The following is a 23,451-nucleotide window of genomic DNA, read 5'->3' as shown; positions in this document are numbered from 1 at the left end:
TTTGTTTCCCTCTATATCCCCAGCACCTTGCTTGGGGACTGACACACAATGGATGCTTATTAAATATTTGTCAAATGAATGTTTGTTGAGCCTACAAACTTTCTTTCTCAAATCGTATTTATGTAATATTAGTAATAATTCCCTACGTAGTTCAATGGCTTACCAAACATCTTTATGAGTTAGTGTCCCAACTTTGGGGTAAAGGCAGTGCAGGTAATATTATTCTCCCAATTTTTTAGAAAATAAAACACCATCTGTGAGATTATCTGACTTGATTAAGGTGCTGGACACAATATTAGAATTCAAATGCATATCTGTATTAAAATTCTGACTGTAAATTTTGTGTCACTTACCAGCTGTTAACCAGATGCTCTGGCTGCGAGGAGTGAAATATGGGTAGCTAGTGGAAGAGAGCAGTGGAAGGAACAGGGAGAAGCAAAAGCCAGGCCTTGGAGGATTTCCTTTCCTCCACTGCCTGCTTGATTCCCAAACAGGATTGCTTTGCCTATCCTGGGAGCTGAGACCCTCCATAAGTCTCTCAATGACTTGAGGCTGGGCCAGAGAGTGAGGGAGACCAGTGAATCCTCACCTTCTGGGGAGACGAGAAATGAGAGCTGGGACACAGGGGAACTCACCCACACTAGTGTGTACGTGCACACTCACATCCGGACAAAATCCACACCAAGGCATGCATAGAAATCAACACATAGAATGAGCCACTGCACAGTCATACACACATTTAAACATGCACCCCACATACAGATGTCAAACAACACACAGAATGAGCCACTGCACAGTCACACATACATTTAAACATGCACCCCACATACAGATGTCTAGCCACTATCGTGTACATCCAACCACTGATGTGCACTCCAGTTGTACACCAAACTGCCATCTTGGACATGTGCATGCATGTGTGCATACACCGAACAGCCCTGATGAAAATTTGGATAAACGCACGTACGCACACACACAACTAAACACATCCCTATGATTTATCATCACACTCAAGTACATGCACACCTTTGCAAACGCGTGGGAAACCATCACTCTGATCACTCTGGCGCACAAAACCTCCAAATACACTAACAAGCTCTACAAACGCAGAGATGCACCGACACACCCGAGCTGTCATCAGCACTGCAAGTTTTTTCCAAACAGCTGCTAAAAAGAGAATGCTGCGCTGCGGGCCAGCCCACGTGACCGGGAGGAGGGCTCTCCCGCCCATGACGGGATGGGAAAACTATGCCTGGGGCCGGCGCTCGGCCCGGCTGCTGCCGCTGAGGAAAGCCGGGACGCGGAGCCCCGCCGAGAGCTTCTTTGCTCCGGACGCCCCTGGACGTGGCGGGCAGCCGCGAGGGTGAGTGTCCCGCACCGCGGTCGGGCGGGGGCGCCAAGTGCGCGCCGGGAGGAGGAGGAGGAGGACTTGCACTGCTGCGGGCGGGGCGGGATGCGGAAGGTGGGAGAGCTGCCAGCGCGCCTTTATTGCGGGCTGGGCAGCTCCCGCACTCCTGCCTCTCGACTTCTGCCTTCTGTATTATAATACAAATTAACATGTTTTGAGTCCTTACTGTGTACCAGGCTCTGTGCCCAGTGGTTTACCCGTTACAATAGTAACACCCGTAGCTCTGCCATTTATTGAGCGCCTACTTTGCGCCAAGTCCTGCCAGCACTTTACTTCTGCTCTTTCATTTTCGTGACAACAGATGGGGATAGTCTACGAAAGAGGAACTGGGCTCAGAGACATTAATGACTTGGACAGGGCTGCACAGCTAGTAATTGATGAAAAAGGGACTTGAAGTCTGGTAAATCTGAGTCCAATACCCGAGCTAACAATCACAGTTAACATTTACTGAATGCATTATTTCACTTAATCTTCACATTTATTTAAATATATGATACAGACTGACGAACTGAGCTCAAAAGGTATTGAATGGCAGGCAGAGATTTGTACCCAATTCTTCATGACTCTCTTCACTCTCCTTCCCCACCTAAACTACTTGTCTTAGTATGCTTTGTCCTTATTTCTCCATCCCCACTGCTGCTGCCCCATTCTAGGACCTCGCTTTTCAGCTAAACAATTGCAGTGGGCCCTAATAGTCTCCCAGCCCAGGTCTCTCCTCTAACACCATGAGTCCCTTGCACTACCTCATTGTGATCCTTCTCTGCTCCTTGACCACAAAACTGCCCTGCTTGAAAGCCTGCAGGGGTCCCTTCCTTAGACTGGCCATCTCTCAGAGGCCCAGTGTTTCCACCATGCTGAAGTAGCAGTAATAGAAAGACAATGTCTTACATAGATCAACCCAAGGCTGGTGCTCAGTTAGCACTGTTAAAAATCTGTCCTCTCACATCCTTATTTTTGCCCTCCCTCTGCACCATTCTCTAATTTATTCTGTCGTCTGGAGTAATTATATCAATTACTCCTGCTTTCAACTGCCCGATCCTCAGACTCTCCACACATTTCCAAGCATCACTACAGCCCTTCATTGTAACACATCAGATACACTGCAGAATTTGTTTCCTCCCAAATGTCTGACTTCTCCCCATCTCCTAGCAGGGATACCACACTTACCTGTGTTCCAATCCTTAAACCTTAGGGTTACCTTTTGTTTTAAATGTTATAAAAGTAACGATGCTCATCGCAAGAAATTCGAACAGTTCAAAAAGGTAGAAAGAGAAAAGTAAAAGGCCACACACTCCCTCCCGATTCCGAAAGGTAACCCCTTAACAAGATTTTGTGTCTTTTCAGAAAGTATTTCCCCAACCCTTCTGTACATATATATATTCTATATTTGTGCTGTTTTTTTAACTCAAAGAGAAGCATACTTAACATTCCATGGTACAACTTGCTTTTTTCACTTAACAGTGTGTCTTCGCCATGTTTTCATATCTGCATACACAGGCCTACTTTGTTCTACTAATGGTATCATAGTGTGTCATTGTATGGATGAACTGATATTATTTTTCACAAGGCTGGAATCATGTTTGAAGCCACTCTGTCTCCATGGAATATTCAGCAAGTTCTCCAAGATGTCACTTTTTTTCTCTGCAAATCTCCCTATTCTTCTCCCCTGTCTCGCTATTCCTTCTCTTATCCTGACCCTGCTGATCAGACAGACAGTGTCTCCTGCTGTCTCAATCACTGATGCTTCCTACTCCTGAATGTTCACTGTGGGGTATCAGAGTCTCTCTCCATACCCACAGCTTCACCCACTCCTTCTTGCAGGTCAAAGGCCTGCCAACCTTAATTTGCCTCTGTGAGATGAACTCTTGCAGAAATCAAACTTCTGTTAGTTATATTCCATTTTAGCTTCTCTCTTTTTTTTTTTGAGAAGGAGTCTCACTCTGTTGCCCAGGCTGGAGTGCAGTGGCAAGATCTCGGCTCACTGCAATCTCCACCTCCTGGGTTCAAGCAATTCTTCTGCCTCAGCCTCCCCAGTAGCTGGGACTACAGGCGCACGCCACCACACCCAGCTAATTTTTGTATTTTTAGTAGAGATGGGGTTCCACCATATTGGCCAGGCTGGTCTCAAACTCCTGATCTCATGATCCGCCCGCCTCAGCCTCCCAAAGCGCTGGGATTACAGGCATGAGCCACTGCGCCCAGCCCATTCTAGCTTTCCTTTTGAAAGGAATTGTGTTCTGAATATTTTTTCAAGCAAATAACCTTCCCCTGGATTTGTTCACTTCTGTTAAGTGGCTTACTCCTATAACACACATACACATGAGCATACACATCACTGCCCTGTTAGTAACTCCCCTGTTAGCTGAGGGGCCATGGTAGAGGAACATGAGCTCTGGGCCCTGAGCCAGCAGGCCTGAGTTCCACCCAAACAGTGACCTAGGAAAAGTAATTTTTCCCTTTTCTGAGCTCTGTTTTCTCTTCTGCCAAGTGGGGATGACAGTATCAGCCTCTTAGAAGTGTGGGGAGAATTAAAGGAGATATGAACATTGAAACTTTGAAATAAGAACACACAACATACATGGAGAATCATTACTCTTTTCCTCTAGATTAGGGGTTGCAAACCCAGATACTGACAGAGACTGTGCACAATGTGTATAGGAATGGGATGCATGACATTTGGGAGGGGTGAGGACTGTGGACACTCTAGAACACAGGCTCTCTGTCCTAGTCAGTGTGGGGCACCGTGACAATACCACAGACTGGGGAGCTGCAACAATAGACATTTATTTCTCACAATCCCTAGAGGCTGGAAGCCCGTCATCAAGGTGTCTGCAGTGTTGGTTTCTTCTGAGTCCTCTCTCCGTGGCTTGCAGGTGGCCATCATCTGCTGTGTCTTCACATGGTTGTCACTCTGTGTGTGTCTGTGTCCTGATCTCCTCTTCATGTAACGACACCACTCATACTGGATTAGGGCCTACCCATATGACTCATTTTACCTTGGTTACTGTTTTTAAGATCCTATCTCTAAATACAGTCCCATTCTGAGAATCTAAGAGTTGCGACTTCAATGTGTGAATTCTGGGGAGACACAAGTCAGCCTGTAATACCTTGTCTCAAGGGGCAGCTACCTGTTGACCTGCCCAAATGCAGGCTCACTGCTGCCCAGATCCTTCTGCTGTTCAAGAAAAGATGCAGACGTTGATGTTAACAGAAAATCTCCCAAGTTTCACATTGGCAACAATTTCAAATTAAAAATCCAAAATAAAAAGTACAGAGTAGTCTGTGATCCGCATGAGGCCACTGATAAGCCAACTGATCCCTTGTCTAGGCTATAATTTCCTCAGTGGCAGGGGCATGTTCCATAGCTTTTTAATCCTTCTCAGCCAGTTTTTGCACGTTGTTTATTTATTTATTTATTTATTTATTTATTTACAATGTCTTGCTCTATTGCCCAGGTTGAAGTGCAGTGGCACTATCTCTGTTCACTGCAGCCTCTGCCTCCTAGACTCAAGCGATTCTCCCCCCTCAGCCTCCCAAGTAACTGGGACTACAGGCATGCACCACCACGCCCAGCTAATTTTCACAGTTTTTGTAGAGATGAAGTTTTGCCATGTCGTCCAGGCTGGTCTTGAACTCCTAGGCTCAGGCACTCCACCTGCTTTGGCCTCCAAAAGTGCTGGAATTACAGATGTGAGCCGCCGCACTCAGCCTGCACATTCTATTATTAACAAAAAGTTAAAAGCTAATCATTGAATGACTAAATTTGAATTTCACAATCTTGCTTAAAGGGGGGCACACCTGTAGAAATCCTGTACCTCTTTGCATTCATGCCCAGCTATAAAATTGCATCAGCCATTATAACTGCTTTCATTACCATTGATGCCAAAGTTTGCGAACGTTCAGCTCCTCACGGGGTCACTGTTATGGCCACTTTACAGATGGAGAAACAGCAGACCCAGGTCTACCCAGGTCTGCTTGTTTATTCTCACGAGTGTGGCAATCTTTTCCCATGACATCATCCCTCTCTTTGTTCTCAGGAATGATTATTGTATCAAAAATCACTACTGTTACTGAGTGCTTACTGTGGGCTGGTTGCTGCATTATCTCATTAAATATTCACAATTACTCTATAAGGGAGGTGTGAACAGTCAAATTACTCAAGGGAGGCATTCCTAAAGACCTCAAACAATTCAAAACTTGTGTCATTAAAAGCTCACGGGCTGAATGGAAACCCAGACATCGTATGTTCTCACTCATAAGTGGGAGCTAAGCTATGAGGATGCAAAGGCATAAGAATGATACAAAGGACTTTGGGGACTCAAGGGGAAAGGGTGAAAGGGAGTGAGGGATGAAAGACTACAAATAGGGTACAGTGTATACTGCTCGGGTGATGGGTACAACAAAATCTCACAAATCACCACTAAAGAACTTACTCATGTAACCAAACACCACCTGTTCCCAATAATCTATGGAAATTAAAAATTTTTAAAAAAAAAGCTCGCCTGCTGAAGAATGGTAGATATTTCTGATTACCTGTTAGGACAGTGCTATTATGTGGCTATAGCATAAACACAGTTTAAAATTTACAATTCACACTGCCTTACAAGATTCTCGACAACTTTTAACTTGGGAAAATTGGGGTTATTTCAGATTTCACAAATCAAGTGAAACAATAAATATTCAAATTCAAATAAGACCATACAGTATTATTTTTCTCATTTTACAGACAAAGAAACTGAGGCCTAGAGGGATTAAATAACTTGGCCCAAGGTCAAACAGCTGGAAAATGACTTAACCACCAGACCAGCTCGTGCTTCTCTAAGGGTAGACTTGTATCTGGTTTTTTTTTTCTTTGTAGAGATGGCAGGGTGATGCGGGGGGAGGTCTCACTTTGTTGCCCAGAGGGTCTCACTTTGTTGGCCAGACTGGTCTCGAACTCCTGTCTTCAGGTGATCCCCCCCACCTCAGCCTCCCAAAGTGCTAGGATTAGAGATGTGAGACATTGTGCCCAGCCCTATATCAGAAGTTTAGGGTTACTCTGAACGCCCATCAAGGCCTGACCAGAAATGACTCCATGGAAGTTCTTGGGTTCACCCAGAGAAGTCAAGGAAAACTTAGCCTTTTCTCCCTGTCCCCTTCAAAGTTCAGAATTTGTTTCTTTCCCTCAGTTCTTAGCTCTTCAAGTGTAGTCCCTTTTATGTCATTCCCAGGGATTGTTGCCTAATCCCAAAATTTCCTTCCCCTGCTGCTTGCCTGGTCTTGAATGCTGTTACATCTAGATGCTGTTGGGCACCTATTACAAAGGAAAAGGAGAGTGAGGCTTTTCTTTCCTGGCCACACAGGTGTGCAGGCTAGATGCTCAGGTAAGCAGACAGTTATAACCTGCCCAGGTAGTTCTAGGGATCAGAGTGGGCCCTACAGGAGCAGCAACTCCATCTTTCCACCTCCAATTCCCCAGTGTCTGGCCTCAAAGACAATAATAATAAACCATACTATTTATTGGGTATCCATGTGCCAGGCTACAGTATCATGCACACATGCACACCTCATATCCCATTTGGCCTTGTCACTTGATGAGATGAGCACCATCCCACTTCTTCCCTGGTCTTTGTATTATGGAGCACGGACATGCCAGGTGGCTCAAAGTTGTGGAGCCAAGGCAACACCCCATCCTTCCCTCAGGGCAGAAACAGCAAAGCAGGAACAAAGGCCCGGCCTCCCTGGGACTTTTTTTGATAGCGCCTGACAGAGCCATAACTCTAACTTAAGTGAAAATGGGAATTTATGAGAAGCTACAGGAGTCTGTACCTGAAATGCATGCAGGACTCAGGGTGGCAGGTCAGGGCTGGTTTTTGCTAGTTCAACTGCAGTTAGTGGCAATTACAATTTTAAACAAGGTCTTAAAACTTGTATCATTACATTCAACACCCATTATCTTGTTTGATTTTCGGAAGAGCAAGAAATAAGAAAATAATAGAAGCTGATGCTTTTATACCTCTTGCCATATGCCAGGCCTTATTCTAGAAACATTAATTCCTTGTAACAACTGTCTAAGGTAGGTTCTATTATTATCGTGTTCATGTTGGAGAGGAGGAGACTGAAGGGGAGAGACTAAATAATGTGTAAAGGTACTACAGCTAGTTCATGGCATCTGAACTCACACAGCTATGCTGGAGCTATTATGGAAGCTACCATGCAGCTATTGGAGACTTGAAATGCTCCAGTCTGAACTGAGATCTGCTGCAAGTGTGAAATACATCACTGGGCTTCAAAGACTTAGTACTAACTTAAGAATGTAAAATGTCTCATTAATAATTTTTATGGTGATTACATGTTGAAATGATGGTATTTGGGAAATCATGGGCTAAATAGCATTGAAATTAATTTCGCCTGCTTCTTTTTTACTTTTTTAATGTGACTACAAGACAAACTGACACATGTGACTTGCATCATTTTCCTATTGGGCTGAGCTGCTCACACCCACTCCCCCACCGCTGTGGTCAGGCACGTGGAGACTGGCCCTGGGGATGCGATATGGGGATGTGAACACCCTCAGCCGCCTTCTCTCCCCCTCACATCTCGCACAGCTGCTGCATTCTTCTCTCCCACGGCAGTCCTTGGTCTCCACGTGGCAGAAAACAGCTGCAGACAATGCCAAAGCTTGATGGCTTTGTCTTCAGCCACTCCAGAGCCCGACTCTTGCCCTCATTGTGCAGAGGAGGCAGCTGAGGCTCAGATGTGCAGCAGGCCAGGGCCCAGGGGGTGGGCTCCACTGCCCACCACATTATACACCACGTTTGTCATTTTGTAAAGGCTGGGCGTGTATATATTAGAAGGTATAATTCTTCAGCTTTAACACACGGGCTGATTTCCCATATGCTTTCAGGAATTCTTACTGAGACAAACCCCCGGCTTCCGAGACCTTGTTAGATCATGATGTGTCCTTGGATCTCATTTCCTAGGCTGAACCAGAAATGAGGAGAGAGAAAATAGCAGATCAAATATTTTCTGAGGCATCCTGTCAAGTGGGCCCCAGGACTTTTAAGCCTCTGTATTTAGACTCTGGATTCTGGACAGTTTCCAAAAGGACACTGATCTTGAGATCTGGAGAGAGGGGACATTTCATGAGTACTGTGAGGAGCAGCAGCCAGCCGCTTTTTCCTCCAAAGGATCTCTTTAGCTTTTCAGAGAAGCTGGAGAGGACTGTTTCCAATTTACTTCCTGGAATTCAGGGAGGGCGTGGAGTGTTTCTTATTATAGTATTCTATTCTCCCATCAAAGTGGATTTTCAGCAAGCTTCATCTGCAAGCAAGCCTTGTCCCTTTTAACACCAAACACAGGGAGAATTGCCCTGCTGGGCGAGATTTGGGTGTCCTCCTCCATCCAGGATGAGGCCTCCCCTGAAACACTCCGGGGGCTCCCAGTGGGGAGTTTAGGACTGTAATCCCTTCATTCAATTGCAACTAGTGACAATTACAATTTTAAATACGGCCCTAACTTTTGTATCATGTTTTGTTTTCAAATCCACTATCTTATTTGATTCTCTGAATAACCCTGTAAGGCAGACGGGGCAAATGTTAATCTCTCCATTTTACAGATGAGGAAATGAAGGCCCAGATAAGATGAAATGACTTTTTCACAGTCACACGATTAGTAAGTTACAAAACTAGGACTGGGACCCCAATCTTCAGAATCCAAGCCCAGTCATTGCACTGGGTTTTCCTCAGTAGCCAGGTGAGGCTTTGTCATCCGCACGTCTATTGAGACCCTTGTGATCCCCTTGTTTTATAAATTATAATAATACTGGTGGGCTGGGGAGGTCCTCAAACGCCAGTGGGACCTCGACCCCAGCCAGTGTCCAGGCTCTTGACACCATCTCAAGAAGGAATTCAAGGATGAGTCAGAAAATTGTGAAAATATGGTGATTTTTTGCAAGGGAAAAAAGTACACACTCAGGAAAGGGGGCTGTGGGCATTCTCAAGACAGAGTTGGGCAGAAGGGTTTGGGGCTTCTATCTTTATGGGTTTCTTTAACCAAGAGGTGGAATATTCATGAAAATTCCTGGAAAAAGGTGGAGATTTCCTGGAACTGTGGTGCTACCCATTTCTACACCAAATATGGGTGTTCTCGGAGCTGTCGTGGCACTGGTGGGTGTGTGATTGAGTACATGAATGAGCGTATAAAGAGGTCCTAGGTAAAACCTAGATCAAATCCATCACCATGTTGGTCCAGTGGGCCTTAGCCAGCTTGGTCCACACCCTGTTTTTCAGGGTCTTATCGGCCTATATAGCGTCTAATCATGTCAAATTGCTGCCTGGAATTTTTATCCTATGACCACGCTGGATTATTCCTGTCTCCGTAAGGGTGGCCAGTTCATTCAAGGTTATTCAACAGCTGTGTGTTGAGCACTTACTCTGTGCAGTGCTGCGCTAGGCTCCAGCAGCCCAACTGAGAGCAACATGCAGGGCCCATACTTTCCTGGACCTTCCATACCAGGGAAAGAGCCAGAGAGTTAACAAGTCAAGAAACAAACAAATACATGATCACAAACTGGGCCAGGTGCCTTGAAAGAACAGGATGGGATAAGAGCATATGCAGGATGGGTGGAATGCTTTGGATCACATGATCAGGGCAGGCCCCTCTGAGGAGATGATATGAGACCTGAAACTTGAAGGGTGAGGCTGGCAGCTACCTGAGGGCTTCCCAGAGGAGGTTAAGGATTGGGGGCATTTTAGGCACGGTTCTTTCCAACTGTGGAGCGTTTACAGTGTCAAACACTGGGCTAGATAGAATCTTTGGATGCATTCCTTCACTCATTTCTCACACAAACTCCCTGAGGTAGGTATCCTACTATTTTCATTGCATAGTTGAGGGAACCAAGTGCTGGGTGTTCCATGGCTCTTAACCACGGAGTTAAATGCCACTCCTATCTGTCAGTGTGTCAAAACCTGATAACCAACAGGTCAGATTTATTTGAGTGTAATTTACATCTTCCAATCTGCAAGGGGAGACTGTTCAGCACCCAGGCCTAGCAGGCTTGCTCAAGACAAGTATTCCTGGAGCTTCTACTGGCAGATACATTCAAGAAGGATGAGTGAGAGGCCCATATCCCCACTTTTGGCCCCTCTCACATCACAGTCTGGGCAGAGGGCCCTTGGGAATAAACCAGGGGGCCATGTCCTGTGGGCCAGGAGGAAGACTTCCCTGACAGTAGACCCAGGCTGTGGCACTTTAGCTCCTAGCGCTTTTCTAGAACATGTGTATTGATGAATCGTTAGCTACTTAACAGAGAGATGAGAAGCCCAGGGACTGGGCAGCTGAAAGCCAGACTTAAGAACTCATCCAAGTTCAGCCAGGTACGGTGGCTCACGCCTGTAATCTCAGCACTTTGAGGTGAGACAGGAGGATCACGAGGTCAGGAGTTCGAGACCAGCCTGGCCAGCATAATGAAACCCCGTCTCTACTAAAAATACAAAAAATTAGCCGGGCATGGTGGTGCGCACCTGTAGTCCCAGCTACTTGGGAGGCTGAGGCAGGAGAATTGCTTGAACCCAGCAGGTGGAGGTTGCAGTGAGCCGAGATTGTGCCACTGCACTTCAGCCTGGCAACAGAGCGAGAGTCCATCTCAAAAAAAAAAAAAAAAAAAAAAAAAGAACTCATCCGAGTTTAGCAACCCACGATTCCATTTCCGGGGTTTAACCAACTAATATTTTTTATCCCTTTAGTAGGAAGGCTCTAATGAAGGCTTCCATATTCAACTAACACCTTCTCACCCCCAGAAAGGACAGTTTAGGAACTGAGATTGTTTTTTTTTACAGGTGAGAAAGGACTAATACTTCTCTTCTGGTTAATTGGACAGCTTTCTATGGGGCACCTACTCTATGTAAGGTATTCTGCAAGGCTGGCCTCACCCTAGGGGCCAGAGAGGGAACAACCTAGCCCCTGTACTGTAAGGGGTCAAAAGCAAGGAGGGATTTGATCTGATTTGGGTTAGAAAAGCAGAGGAAAAAAGAACTGATTTGTATCAAGGGGTGTCAGTGCTCTCTCCTCTGGATTTCAGCCACTGCCTGGTTTTCTCTTCACTGTGGATTTTCTTGAGGGCAGAGTCTGTGTCTCCAACACTTACTAATTAAGCAAATATTTCTTGAACATTCACTGTGTGTGAGGAAGTTTGAAGCCAGGTGGCCAGCTGGGGTCCCTGTACTCATGGAGCTTACATTTTAGTGGAGACACATGGGGGAGGCAACCAAGTAAAGTGAATATGGGTAAGTGGTTTCAAGTGCTGGAAAAGAAACAGCTGGGAAAAGGGAGCTTGCAGAAAGGGGCGCTGGCAGAGAGGGCACGTCAGGGAATGCCTGGAGGAAGTGACATTTAAACTGAAATACAGCAGATAAAGAGCCAGCAAACCAAGAGGGTGGAGCCGTGAGGTTATTGGTGGAGTGGCTGGTGCCTTGGGGCTGAATGGAGCTTGGCCTAGAAAAGGTAGCGGGGGTGGGCGGGGGGTGCTGGGCCAGAGGAGCCGAGGGAGCCAGGGAGGAGCTGAAGTTGGGGCGGAGGCTGGAGCCAGCTCAATTGGGGCCTTGTAAGCCACAGCCGAGATTCTGATGTTTGCTATTTTAAGCCAGCACCTACTGGAGGGTCTTGGGGAGTGACACCCTGATCTTTTGGCTCAGGCCTTGGAAACTCCCCCATTAACACACTAAAAGGGCTTATGGTGGGGACCCAGGGCCCAGGAGGCTGTCCCCTCCACGCCTCTCATCACCTTGTCTAATCCAAGTGTGGGCCTCTCAAAGGACAGGAGGTTTTGCTCAAGCATTGATTTACTCCAGCACCCCGAGAGAGAGAAAAAGCATCACTTGTACATTTTCAAGGTCATGTAGTATGTGTAAAAATTGTAAAATAAAATACAGGGCATCAGAGAGATTTCTCTACGGCTGTGTGTGGTTTTGGCATATGCTTCAAGGTCTTTTCTGTAATGTGGGATATTTAGGGGGAAAAATATAAGAAATGCTGACATAATGGAAAGCATTTGGGTACTAGGGTCAGCCAAACCCAAGTTCAAATATAACTTCTGCCACTAACTAGTTGTGTAAACATAAGTAAATTAGCCTCTCCAAGTTTCAGTGTCTTTTATAAAATGGGGGGTAAATAGCAGGGGCAGGAAGCAAGATGGTGTGGATTAGGCATAGTTTTCAGAGTCATACGGACATGGGTTTGGATGCCATCTCCATTAATCCCTGATTGTGTGACTCTGGGTAAATAACTTCACTTCTTGGAGTATCTGCTTTTTCCTCTGGAAAAAAAAAATGGGACGATAAGGGCTCAGGTAAGCTTCATAGGGCTCTGGTAAGCTTCATATAAAACAATGCAGCAGGCTGGATGAGGTGGCTCACACCTGTAATCTCAGCACTTTGGAAGGCTGAGACGGGTGGATCGCTGGAGTCCAGGAGTTCGAGACCAGTGGGTGACGTGGCAAGACTCCATCTCTACAAAAAATACGAAAATTAGCTGGGCATGGTGGCACGCTCCTATAGTCCCAGCTACTCGGGAGGCTGAGGAGGGAGGAACACTTGAGCCCGAGAGGTGGAGGTTGCAGTGAGCCGAGATCACGCCACTGCACTCCAGCCTGGGCGACAAAGTGAGAAAAAAAAAGCAATGTAGATACAGGGCTTCACACAGTGCCTGGAACATTGTAGGTGTGTAATAAGGTCAGTTTTCTTCTGCCTTGGTTTCCCCATCTGTAACTGAAGAGGTTGGATTAGATGGTTCCCTGAGGCACTCCCCAAGTTTGTGATTCTAAATGTATTTAAAAGGTGCTAGCTGAGAGTGGTGGCACACTCCTGTAGGTCCACCTACTTGGGACAGAAGGTTGAGGCAGGAGGATCACTTGAGCCCAGGAGTTCAAGGCTATGGTGAGCTCTTGCCCCATGCACTCCAGCCTGAGCAACAGAGCAAGACCCCCATCCCTAAAAAGAAAAAAAAATTAAAGAAAGCCCTGGAAGAGTTAATCTGCCTGGATTCCTTGGGGCCTTAGTGCCCCTCTAAGCACCCTGCCCCCAGGCTTTCTCGACACCATTGTGTAGAGAGTGGGGTGAGGGTGGGGCAGGGCACAAGCTGGGAGCAGTGCTATTTGGAGTCTTGTTTTTCTTGGAGGTGTTGTGGAGGCAAGGAGACTCTCCTCTCCCTCCCTTCCTCTAGGTTTGGAACTAGAATCTAGTCTCCCCGCCTTTATTTCCAAAACAGTTCCTGGCTCTAGCTCCCAAGACTCCTCTGGGACTCCAGGAGCCTTCAGGCTCCAGTTCAGAAAACCCTGCCTCCCTGTGTGTCTCAGACACACACCCCTCCTCCCAGGCACTGGGGCCTGCCCCAAACCAGCTTTCGCAGAGAGGCATTCCCTCTTTGTCCAGAGAAGCTGGTGCAAGGCCATTGTGGGCAAGAGAGCAAATCCGCCTTCCTCTTGTGGAGCCTGTGTGGCTGGGCATGGAGGTCAGAAGAGAGAGGGGCATTGTCAACTGTGACAGATGGTTCCCTTTCTCTCCCTCTCTCTCGTCCGGCTGGCTCTCTTTTCTGCCTGTCTTCAGCTAGCTGTTTGCAGCATTCTCATCTGCCTCGAAGACTCGCTTCCACTTCCTTCCTCCCTCTCTGCCTACTGCAAAATGATTGTAGACTGCAACTTTCCAAATAATTTCGAACCTGCTTTAAAAATTCAGTTTCTATTCTGGGGGTCCCAGATGTGCTGCAGCTCACAAATAAGGCCAACCAGTTTTCCAAGACTCTCGTCACATAGACAAGGGAAAGAAATGGTGATTCACAGGGCCTGGGGAGTGTCTAGGCCATAGTTTTCCAAAAGCCCTTGTCATTCATGTAACATTTCCACGATGTTTGCCATGCCTGCCTACCATCTCTACTATTATTTATGCAACCTAGGTTGAGCAAGTGTGACATCAGAAATACAATCAAATGCGTCTTTATTTTTGCCTACCCCTCCCTACTTATAATTTAGTCAGTGAGGAGAGCTCCTCCTCCCCCTGGTTGAAGTCTCCACTCCCAGGCAACCCACACCTCAATTTCCATTCGAAGGTGAGATTTCTTTCTGCTCCCCCAGTGAAGGTGTGAAACGGGCAAGGCCATCTGCTCCCCTTGTCAGCTCAGCTGTTTTCCAAGTTGAAGGGAGGGGAGGTACAGGGACAGGAGGAGGATTTCTAGATGTTTCACTACTGGGGCGGGCCTAGACTGCTCTGCATCTCTGTGCCTGGCAGACATTTAAAGCTGTCTTTTCCATGGGGGCCTTTTGCAGGCTCTTTGGGAGTGACCATTTTGGGCCCTGTGATTGTCACACTGCTGGGATGTGGGCAATGAACATTTTCCCTTCTCTGCAAGTCCAGGCCTTCCCCTCAGCATCTGTTTCCAGGGTTAAAGACCCTGGAGGGGGCAGGAGGAGAGGTATGGTCAGCCTGTTTCTGCGGGGAACAGCCAGAGGCAGCCAAAAAGCCTGGACCGGCTCCAACAACCAGGGGCCAAGCAGAGTCTGAAGGGAAAGGAGATTGAAAGCCCAGAAGGAAAAATGAGTTCCAAAGGTCAATGCCTGAGCAATGCCCCTGCCGTGCAACCAGGACCACAGCTCCCGAAGATCCCCCTAATACTCAAATGCTCTGATTGGATAGCCACAGGCTGAGTGAGGACTACGAAGCCCACAGTGCTTTGTATCTGGAAAGAGAACAGCTAGAAGTCTGAAAAGCTCAGCATTGGAGCTAGAAGAGACCCTAGAGACCATCTACTCTAGTGGTTCCCAAAACAAGGTCTCTGGACCACCATCAGCAGCATCCCTTGGAAACTTATTAGAAATGCAAATGATCCAGCTTCACCCCAGAACTAATGAATCAGAAACTTTGGGGGTAAGGCCCAACAACCTGTGTGTTAACAAGCCCTCGAGGTGAGTGTGATGCACACTGAAGTTTAGGAACCACTGCTCTAGCCCAGCCCCTGTTGTTCAAGTGAGGAAACTGAGACCCAGAGAGGGAAAAGGGTTTGCCTAAGGTCACAAAGCAAATTGCCATTTATAGTTAATCGCCATGGCAGGAAGTCATGCCTGGGATGTTCCCCGCCGGTTTCATTCTTGAGAGAGAGGCTGTTAATTACAAAGCAACGGAACTGATTTGTTGAGAGATCTTGGGCAAGTTGCTTATTTCTGCTCTGGGTCTCAGTTTCTGCGTGTGCATAGTGAGGGCAGGGAGTAGATACCTCCAGGTGCATAGCACACTGATCTCCGGTGGGATCTTGCTATTGTTGCCATCAGCCTTAAGGACACGGTCTAGCCTGGGACAGGAGGGCACAGGCCCTGGATCTGGATGGCCTGGTTCAAACCTTAGCCCTGCCATCTACTCATCGCATGATGTAGACCAGAAGTGTCCAATCTTTTGGCTTCCCTGTGCCACATTGGAAGAAGAATTGTCTTGGGCCACACATAAAATACACTAACATTAACGATAGGTGATGAGCTTAAAAAAAATCGCAAAAAATATCTCATGATGTTTTAAGAAAGTTTACAAAACTTGTGTTGGGCTGCATTCAAAGCCATCCTGGGGTGCATGCGGCCCACAGCCCCTGGATTGGAAAAACGTGATGTAGACACATTGCTCAACTTCTCTGAGCCTCTGCTTCCTCTCCTATATCTATTCTATAAGGGTATAGTGAAGATCAAGTAATGAATGGAAAGCTCTTAGCACATGCCTGGCGCACAGGAAGTGCTTGGGGGAGGAGCTGCTACCATGGCCTGCCAGGGTCGCTCAGGTGTTGGTTGTCAGTAACTGAATCCTCAGCCTTCCTCATGTGCAACCCTGAGTCTCCCGTGAGAAGCAGACTAGTTGCAAAGTCACCTACAATTCAAACATTTCTACCCTTGTAGAACTGTAACTTTCTATTCATGCCATAGATTTGGATGAAACGGCTCCTCCCAGTCATCGGTCTCTGGGTCATAAGTTCTGCATCCATTTCAGCCACTCTGGAGGATGATGGTCTGATGATGAGTGCCTCACCCCCGAGACCCCTTCAAAGTGTATTCTGGGTAATGACTCCACTCACCCAAATACGTCCTCAAGATATGAAGACTCTGTCCACATCACATCTACTTGTATGTGATGCAGGAAAGAGCAAGAGACAGAAATCCAACTGAGTGTATCCCAGATGCCTCCTCCTGTGCATCCCCTCTGACCAGCCCCAGGTCAGCTTGGTGGCCACACTCACCTGTCACAGCTCTCTTGCCTCCCACAGGTGACCACCATGATCCCCTGGGTGCTCCTGGCCTGTGCCCTCCCCTGTGCTGCTGACCCACTGCTTGGCGCCTTTGCTCGCAGGGACTTCCGGAAAGGCTCCCCTCAACTGGTCTGCAGCCTGCCTGGCCCCCAGGGCCCACCCGGCCCCCCAGGAGCCCCAGGACCCTCAGGAATCATGGGACGAATGGGCTTTCCTGGCAAAGACGGCCAAGATGGACACGACGGCGACCGGGGGGACAGTGGAGAGGAAGGTAAGAGGCCTATACCTGCCCCTCTCGTTCCCACCTGGCTGACAGCATCCGGCACGTGGGGGGCGTCATGAAGTTAATAAAACTAGTATTAATCCTCTTCGTTATAAATCAAATTACTGTTTACTTACAAATAGAGCAATATATATGTGTGTATATATATGTATATATATGTGTATATGTGTATATATGTATATATGTGTATATATGTGTGTATATATGTATGTGTGTGTGTGTGTATATATATATATATATATATATTTTTTTTTTTTTCCCCCTTGAGACAGAGGCTTGCTCTGTCGCCCAGGCCGGAGTGCAGTGGCGTGATCTCAGCTCACTGCAAGCTCTGCCTCCTGGGATCAAACAATTCTCCTGCCTCAGCCTCCTGAGTAGCTGGAACTACAGACACGTGCCACCACACCTGGCTAATTTTTGTATTTTTTAGTATAGATGGGGTTTCACCATGTTGGCCAGGCTGGTCTCAAACTCTTGACCTCAAGTGATCCATCTACCTCGCCCTTCCAAAGTGCTGGGATTACAGGCATGGGCCACTGTGCCCGGCCTGAGAGCAGTTTATTCTGAAAGGAACATAGGTATTGAATTTTGTGTTCCTGCCCCTGGTGCACCTTTGGGTTGCTAAGTGACTTTGGAAAAGTCTCCCAAAATATTCCTCAGAACTCTTGATGATTGCAAGTGACAGAAACGCAATTTATAGTCCCAAATGGAATGTATTCACTCATAAAACTGAGACATCAGGCCAGACACGGTGGCTTACACCTGTAATCCCAGCACTTTGGGAGGCCGAGGTGGGCAGATCACTTGAGGCCAGGAGTTCAAGACTAGCCAGGCCAACATAGGAAAACCCCATCTCTACTAAAAATACAAAAAATTAGCCAGGCCTGGTGGTGTATGCTTGTAATCCCAGCTACTCTGGAGGCTGAGGTAAAAGAATTGCTTGAACCCAGGAGGCAGAGGTTGGAGTGAGTTGAGATCCTGCCACTGTACTCCACCCTGGGAAATAGAGCAGGACCCTGTCTCAAAAAAAAAAAAAAAAAAAACTGAGACATCCAAGAGCCAAGCTCCAGGAATAGCTGAGTCCAGGAGCTCAAATATCATTGTCAGGGCTCTGCTTCTCTCTGTGTTTGTTGTATCCTCACAAAGGCTGGAAGTTCTGAAATAGCACTGCTGGGCTGAGGCCCACATCTTCCTGGCTTCATCCACAGAGCAAATCTCAGAACAGCCAATTCTCCTTGGCCACATGTGTATCCTGGACCAATTCCCTTGACCAAGGAGGTGAGGTGCCTCCATTTGCAGGGCAGGCTCATGGGCCCACCCCTGCATGTGTGTGAGTGGGTGGTGGGGGCAGTCAGTCATTGCGACTGACAGCCCCACTAGGACCATATGAAATGAAATGGTGAAGGGCAGCTCCCCAAGGGAAGGGATGCCAGGTGGATGGCAAGCAGAATGGATATACGCTACAGACCTTTCCGTTGTGACCTTCCTTATATCTCCAAACTCTCACCCCAGCAACCAAGTACTTTTCAGTGTCAGCAGCATCCCTAAGCCTACATTTTAAGCAGTAGAGAAATGTAATAATTTTTATTTGTATGGCATTTTAATATTGACAAAGCACTTTTGAACATGTTGCCCATCTGACCATCCATATCCTGTGCCGGAGGGATTCTTATTTTCCCCATGTTACAGACGAGGATACTGAGAGTCAGAGTGATTCCGCTGATAGCAAAATGTCATCCTTGCAAGAACGTGAACTTTGGAAACAAACCTGAACACTGATTTTGGCAAACTACTTAACTTCTCTCCAAACCATGGTTTCCTCATCTCTAAAATATGGATAATAATAGCACCTGTCTCACAAGGTTGTGGTAAAGATGAAATAAAACAGTGTATGAAGCATCAGCCTCAGCATAGACATACAATAAATGTTAGGCACCCTGTAATTGACTTATTGAGCTCACATAACACGTAGATAGCTGACTCCAAATCCAGGTCTTTTCCTACCACACCAAACTAATTCCTTCAAAGGTACCTCCTCCCCAGGAGATTAGTATAAAAGTAACCATCATAGCTTTAACTGGGGAAGGTCTTCCAGCATACTGGGCACTGGTGTCATGATATCCAATTCCCTGACCACAACGGCAGACTCCGGTCTGGACATATGCTCCAAGCAGGCCAGCTAGAGTTTTCCCTGAGATTTGCCTATGGATCCTGAGGGACAGAGTCTCTGCTGTTGACTTTTTCCCCAAATAGATAAAGCTTACCAGGAAGTTCTACCATGTACTGGGGCTGCCTTTGGCCATCTGTTCTGCTATATGTGTTGAGTCTCTGCAGAGAAGGAAGCCACCACACCAACAAAGGCAGTGTTGGGAGAGTCCCAGCACATGTAACTCAGACAAAGCTTGTCACCCTGGGGCCAATTCAGGATAACATCCAACCACCCCCCATCACCACACACACAAATTCACCTCCAGAAAAGTCTTTCAAGAGTTAAGTCAGTTTTTCCCAAAGTCTCTCAAAAAAGGTAATGAAGAGGGAAGCACATTATATAATACATGGTAGGACTTCCTGGTAAGCTTTTTTATCTATTTGTCTCCTGCCAAAAACCCCAAGTCAAAATGACTTGGGGGCTGCATGGTGGCTCATGCCTGTAATTTCAGCATTTTGAAAATGCCTAAAACATTAATTCCTTGATCACCCAGTTCATATGGTTGTAACAAGCTTGTGTCGAGTGAACTCAAGTCATTATCCATACAGATTTTGTTTAAAATGTTGTATTGAGTTGAGGGGACATAAACTAAATTGATTTTATACAATCAATAGCCAAAAATGTTGTATTGAGAGAAATGTGCATTTTATGAACTATGAGTATGAAACATCAAAAAGCCTTCTAAAGGAAAACACAATTGGTGGAATTGTTCTGCAGGGAATGCCAGCTAGTATTTAGGGAATGTTTGCTATAGGCCAAGCACTCTTCTATGCGTTTAAATGGGTGTAGAAATATTTAGCATTGTGGGCCGGGCGTGGTGGCTCACGCCTGTAATCCCAGCACTTTGGGAGGCCGAGGTGGGCGGATCACGAGGTCAGGAGATCAAGACCATCCTGGCTAACATGGTGAAACCCCATCTCTACTAAATATACAAAAAATTAGCCAGGCATGGTGGCAGGTGCCTGTAGTCCCAGCTACTCGGGAGGCTGCTGAGGCAGGAGAATGGTGTGATCCTGGGAGGTGGAGCTTGCAGTGAGCCGAGATCGTGCCACCACACTCCAGCCTGGGTGACAGAGCAAGATTCCGTCTCAAAAAAAAAAAAAAATTAGCATTGTGGATTCCATTCCTTTTGTTTTTCTAATTGTTATTTTTTAGAGACAAGGTCTTACTCTGTTGCCCAGGCTGGAATGCAGTGACACAATCATAGCCCACTGTAACCTGGAACTCCTGGGCTCAAGGGATCCTCTCACCTCAGCCTCCCAAGTAGATAGGGCTACAGGCACGTGCCACCATGCCTGACTAATTTTTGTATTTTTTGCAGAGACTGTCTGGCTACATTGCCCAGACTGGTCTCAAACTCCTGGCCTCAAGCGATCCTCCAGTCCCAGCTTCCCAAAGTGCTGGGATTACAGACGCGAGCCACCATGCCCGGCCTGGCTTCCTTTTAACACAAAGGGTCTGGCCACCTGCTCTTTCCTCTTAGTGTATGTTAGAGAAGGTTTCATAGAGCACACGTGACTCTACTTTTTTTTTTAACTCCTGCATAGAAATCCACAGTATGGATGGACCATAATGTTCTTTATCATTTGCCTTTGGATGGGCATTTAGTTGTTCCTATTTTTTGCTATTATAAGCAATGCTGCAATAAAATCCTTGTACACGTGGGCAGGGCGTGTATGCACTAGGCAGAGATTTTACTAAGATCAATTTGTTGAAATCAAGAGGCTTTTTCCAGTTCTCTTCTCAACCCATTACCAGCACAGCCCATGGAAGGATTGACCTGGCAGACAGACCAGACCCTTCCTTAGAAGGCAGGAAAAGGAAAGGGTATGAACTGTTACAAGTTATTCTTTTTGCCCTGATCCACAGTGATTCTTGAAGTTAAGTATCATCATTTCCATTTTCCAGATAGCTAGCATTAGGATTTACACCCATTTCTATGTGTCTGCAAAGCCTTCTTGTTCTTTCTGTTACCCAAGCACTCCTTCTCCAAGGTTGGAAAATCAAGGCGCACCCCTCTGCCTAGGTCTGTGAGGACCCTCCATAACACCAGTTGCTCTGTCTTCCAGGTCCACCTGGCCGGACAGGTAACCGGGGAAAGCCAGGACCCAAGGGAAAAGCCGGGGCCATTGGGCGGGCTGGCCCCCGTGGCCCCAAGGGGGTCAACGGTACCCCCGGGAAGCATGGCACGCCAGGCAAGAAGGGGCCCAAGGGCAAGAAGGGGGAGCCGGGCCTCCCAGGCCCCTGCAGCTGTGGCAGTGGCCATACCAAGTCAGCTTTCTCAGTGGCAGTGACCAAGAGCTACCCACGGGAGCGGCTGCCCATCAAGTTTGACAAGATTCTGATGAACGAGGGTGGCCACTACAATGCTTCCAGCGGCAAGTTCGTCTGCGGTGTGCCTGGGATCTACTACTTCACCTACGACATCACGCTGGCCAACAAGCACCTGGCCATCGGCCTGGTGCACAACGGCCAGTACCGCATCCGGACCTTTGATGCCAACACCGGCAACCACGATGTGGCCTCAGGCTCCACCATCCTGGCTCTCAAGCAGGGTGATGAAGTCTGGCTGCAGATCTTCTACTCGGAGCAGAATGGGCTCTTCTATGACCCTTACTGGACAGACAGCCTCTTTACGGGCTTCCTAATCTATGCTGACCAGGACGACCCCAACGAGGTATAGACACGCCAGGGTGGTCCTCTAGGCAGGGAACAAGCTTCTGGACTTGGGCTTACAGAGCAAGACCCCTCAACTGTAGGCTGGGGGTGGGGGGTCGAGTGAGCGGTTCCAGCCTCAGGTTGACCTCCTTTGCCTCTTTTTTTCCCCATCATTAAATCCAAACCTTTTTATTCATCCAACCATCTATTTATTCACTTCTTTTAAAAGTATCTACTGTGTAACAGGCACTATGCTATTCTCTGAAAGATGCAGCAGTGGACAAGACAGAGTATCTGTCCTCATGCGGCTTACATTCTAGCAGGAGATACAATTTACAAATAAACAAGCAAATAATATAATATTATGCCAGGATAGAAATGAACATGCCACAGTTGACAGTAATAGGAATAGCAGGAGACAGGGAAGAGATGGAAATTTGTTTCTTTTTTTTTTTTTTAAGTTTGCCTTTTTTGGTTTACTTACATACAGTGACTCTCCAAATTTTAAGTTGACAGCTCAGTGAATAATTTTTACTTACGTGCACACCCTGAAACCTCCATGTAGATCAAAGAACAAGCTATTTCCAGCCTCTCACCTCCCTTCCCCAAAGGCTCTCTTAAGACCCCTCTAAGTCAGTACCTGGAAAAGTTCTATTTTTGAGCTGAGTTCCAAAGAAGGAAATAGAGCAACGCAAAGGCCTCGGAAAAGAGGTCTCCAGCAAAAGGCTATGCAAGTGCAAAGACCTTGACAGGAAAGGGCGAGGGACCAAGGTAAGAATTGAGAAGGGAGGCATGAGGCGTGAGGCTGGAAGATAATACAGAACCTCCCAGGCCATGGCAGAGCTCCTTCCACTCACAAAGGCTTATCAGAATGCAAAGTGACACTGATAAGCAGATCATCTTGAATCTGCTCATTGCATGAGTCAAGTCGGTCACAGACTTGAGCACTTTATTATTAGTTAATCTTTTGCAGGGCCGCTTCTCAATGAATGAGATACACCAGGATATGCACGTGCGCCTGAGAACCGCTACTCTAAGATGGCAGGAATGGATCCCACGCAAGTGAATCGCACCCCAAGCCCAGGTGTTTCCAGTATGCAGGGATCTGAGGGCTTAAGAAGCCGCAGTAAAAGTGCCAGGTGCTGGCCGGATGTGGTGGCTCATGCCTGTAATCCCAGGACGTTGGGAGGCTGAGGGAGACGGATCATTTGAGGTCAGGAGTGCAAGACTAGCCTGGCCAACACGTCATCTAAAAAAATACAAAAATTAGGCAGGCATGGTGTTGGGCGCCTGTAATCCCAGCTACTGGGGAGGCTGAGGCGGTAGAATCGCTTGAACCTGGCAGGTGGAGGTTGCAGTTAGCTGAGATCGTGCCACTGCACTCCAGCCTGGGCAACAAGTAAGACTATCTCAAAAACAAAAACAAAACAAAACAAAAAAAACGCAGGTACTGAGAGCCCCATGAAATAATTTGCTGGAGAGAATTTTCAGTTGGAGCTGCAGCTCCCTAGCAGCTTTCTCTGGCTGCCCGCCTAGTGAAATCCTCAGGGACAAGGATAGCTGCACAGGATGGTTCCGGAAGGAGTGGCCATCTCCATAAATAAAATGGGGTTTATTTAAAATAACTCCATTTTCTCTGGG

At 47.1% G+C, this 23,451-nt stretch overlaps 1 protein-coding gene across 1 annotated transcript; it reads left to right on the top strand.

Annotated features, from left to right (window-relative positions):
- The first annotated feature begins 1,241 nt into the window (after positions 1-1,241).
- C1QTNF2 (C1q and TNF related 2) lies at positions 1,242-23,227 on the top strand. The gene is made up of 3 exons (XM_032155992.2): positions 1,242-1,363; positions 16,679-16,931; positions 21,222-23,227. The coding sequence occupies exons 2-3, from the start codon at positions 16,688-16,690 to the stop codon at positions 21,833-21,835; spliced, it is 858 nt and encodes a 285-aa protein (XP_032011883.2). The 5' UTR covers positions 1,242-1,363; positions 16,679-16,687; the 3' UTR covers positions 21,836-23,227.
- The last annotated feature ends 224 nt before the right edge of the window (positions 23,228-23,451 follow it).

This window comes from Hylobates moloch, unplaced genomic scaffold (genome assembly GCF_009828535.3).
Source record: "Hylobates moloch isolate HMO894 unplaced genomic scaffold, HMol_V3 SCAFFOLD_6, whole genome shotgun sequence".
NCBI lineage: Eukaryota > Metazoa > Chordata > Mammalia > Primates > Hylobatidae > Hylobates > Hylobates moloch.
Note: the sequence above shows the minus strand (reverse complement) of the source record. Positions and strands in the feature narration are given on the sequence as shown.

Bases quoted from the DNA above. Each gene is read 5' to 3' on its own strand.
- C1QTNF2 (XM_032155992.2), top strand. From the start codon at position 16,688: ATGATCCCCTGGGTGCTCCTGGCCTGTGCCCTCCCCTGTGCTGCTGAC. The intron at 16,932-21,221 runs GTAAGAGGCCTA...TCTGTCTTCCAG, and splicing joins GGGGGACAGTGGAGAGGAAG to GTCCACCTGGCCGGACAGGT.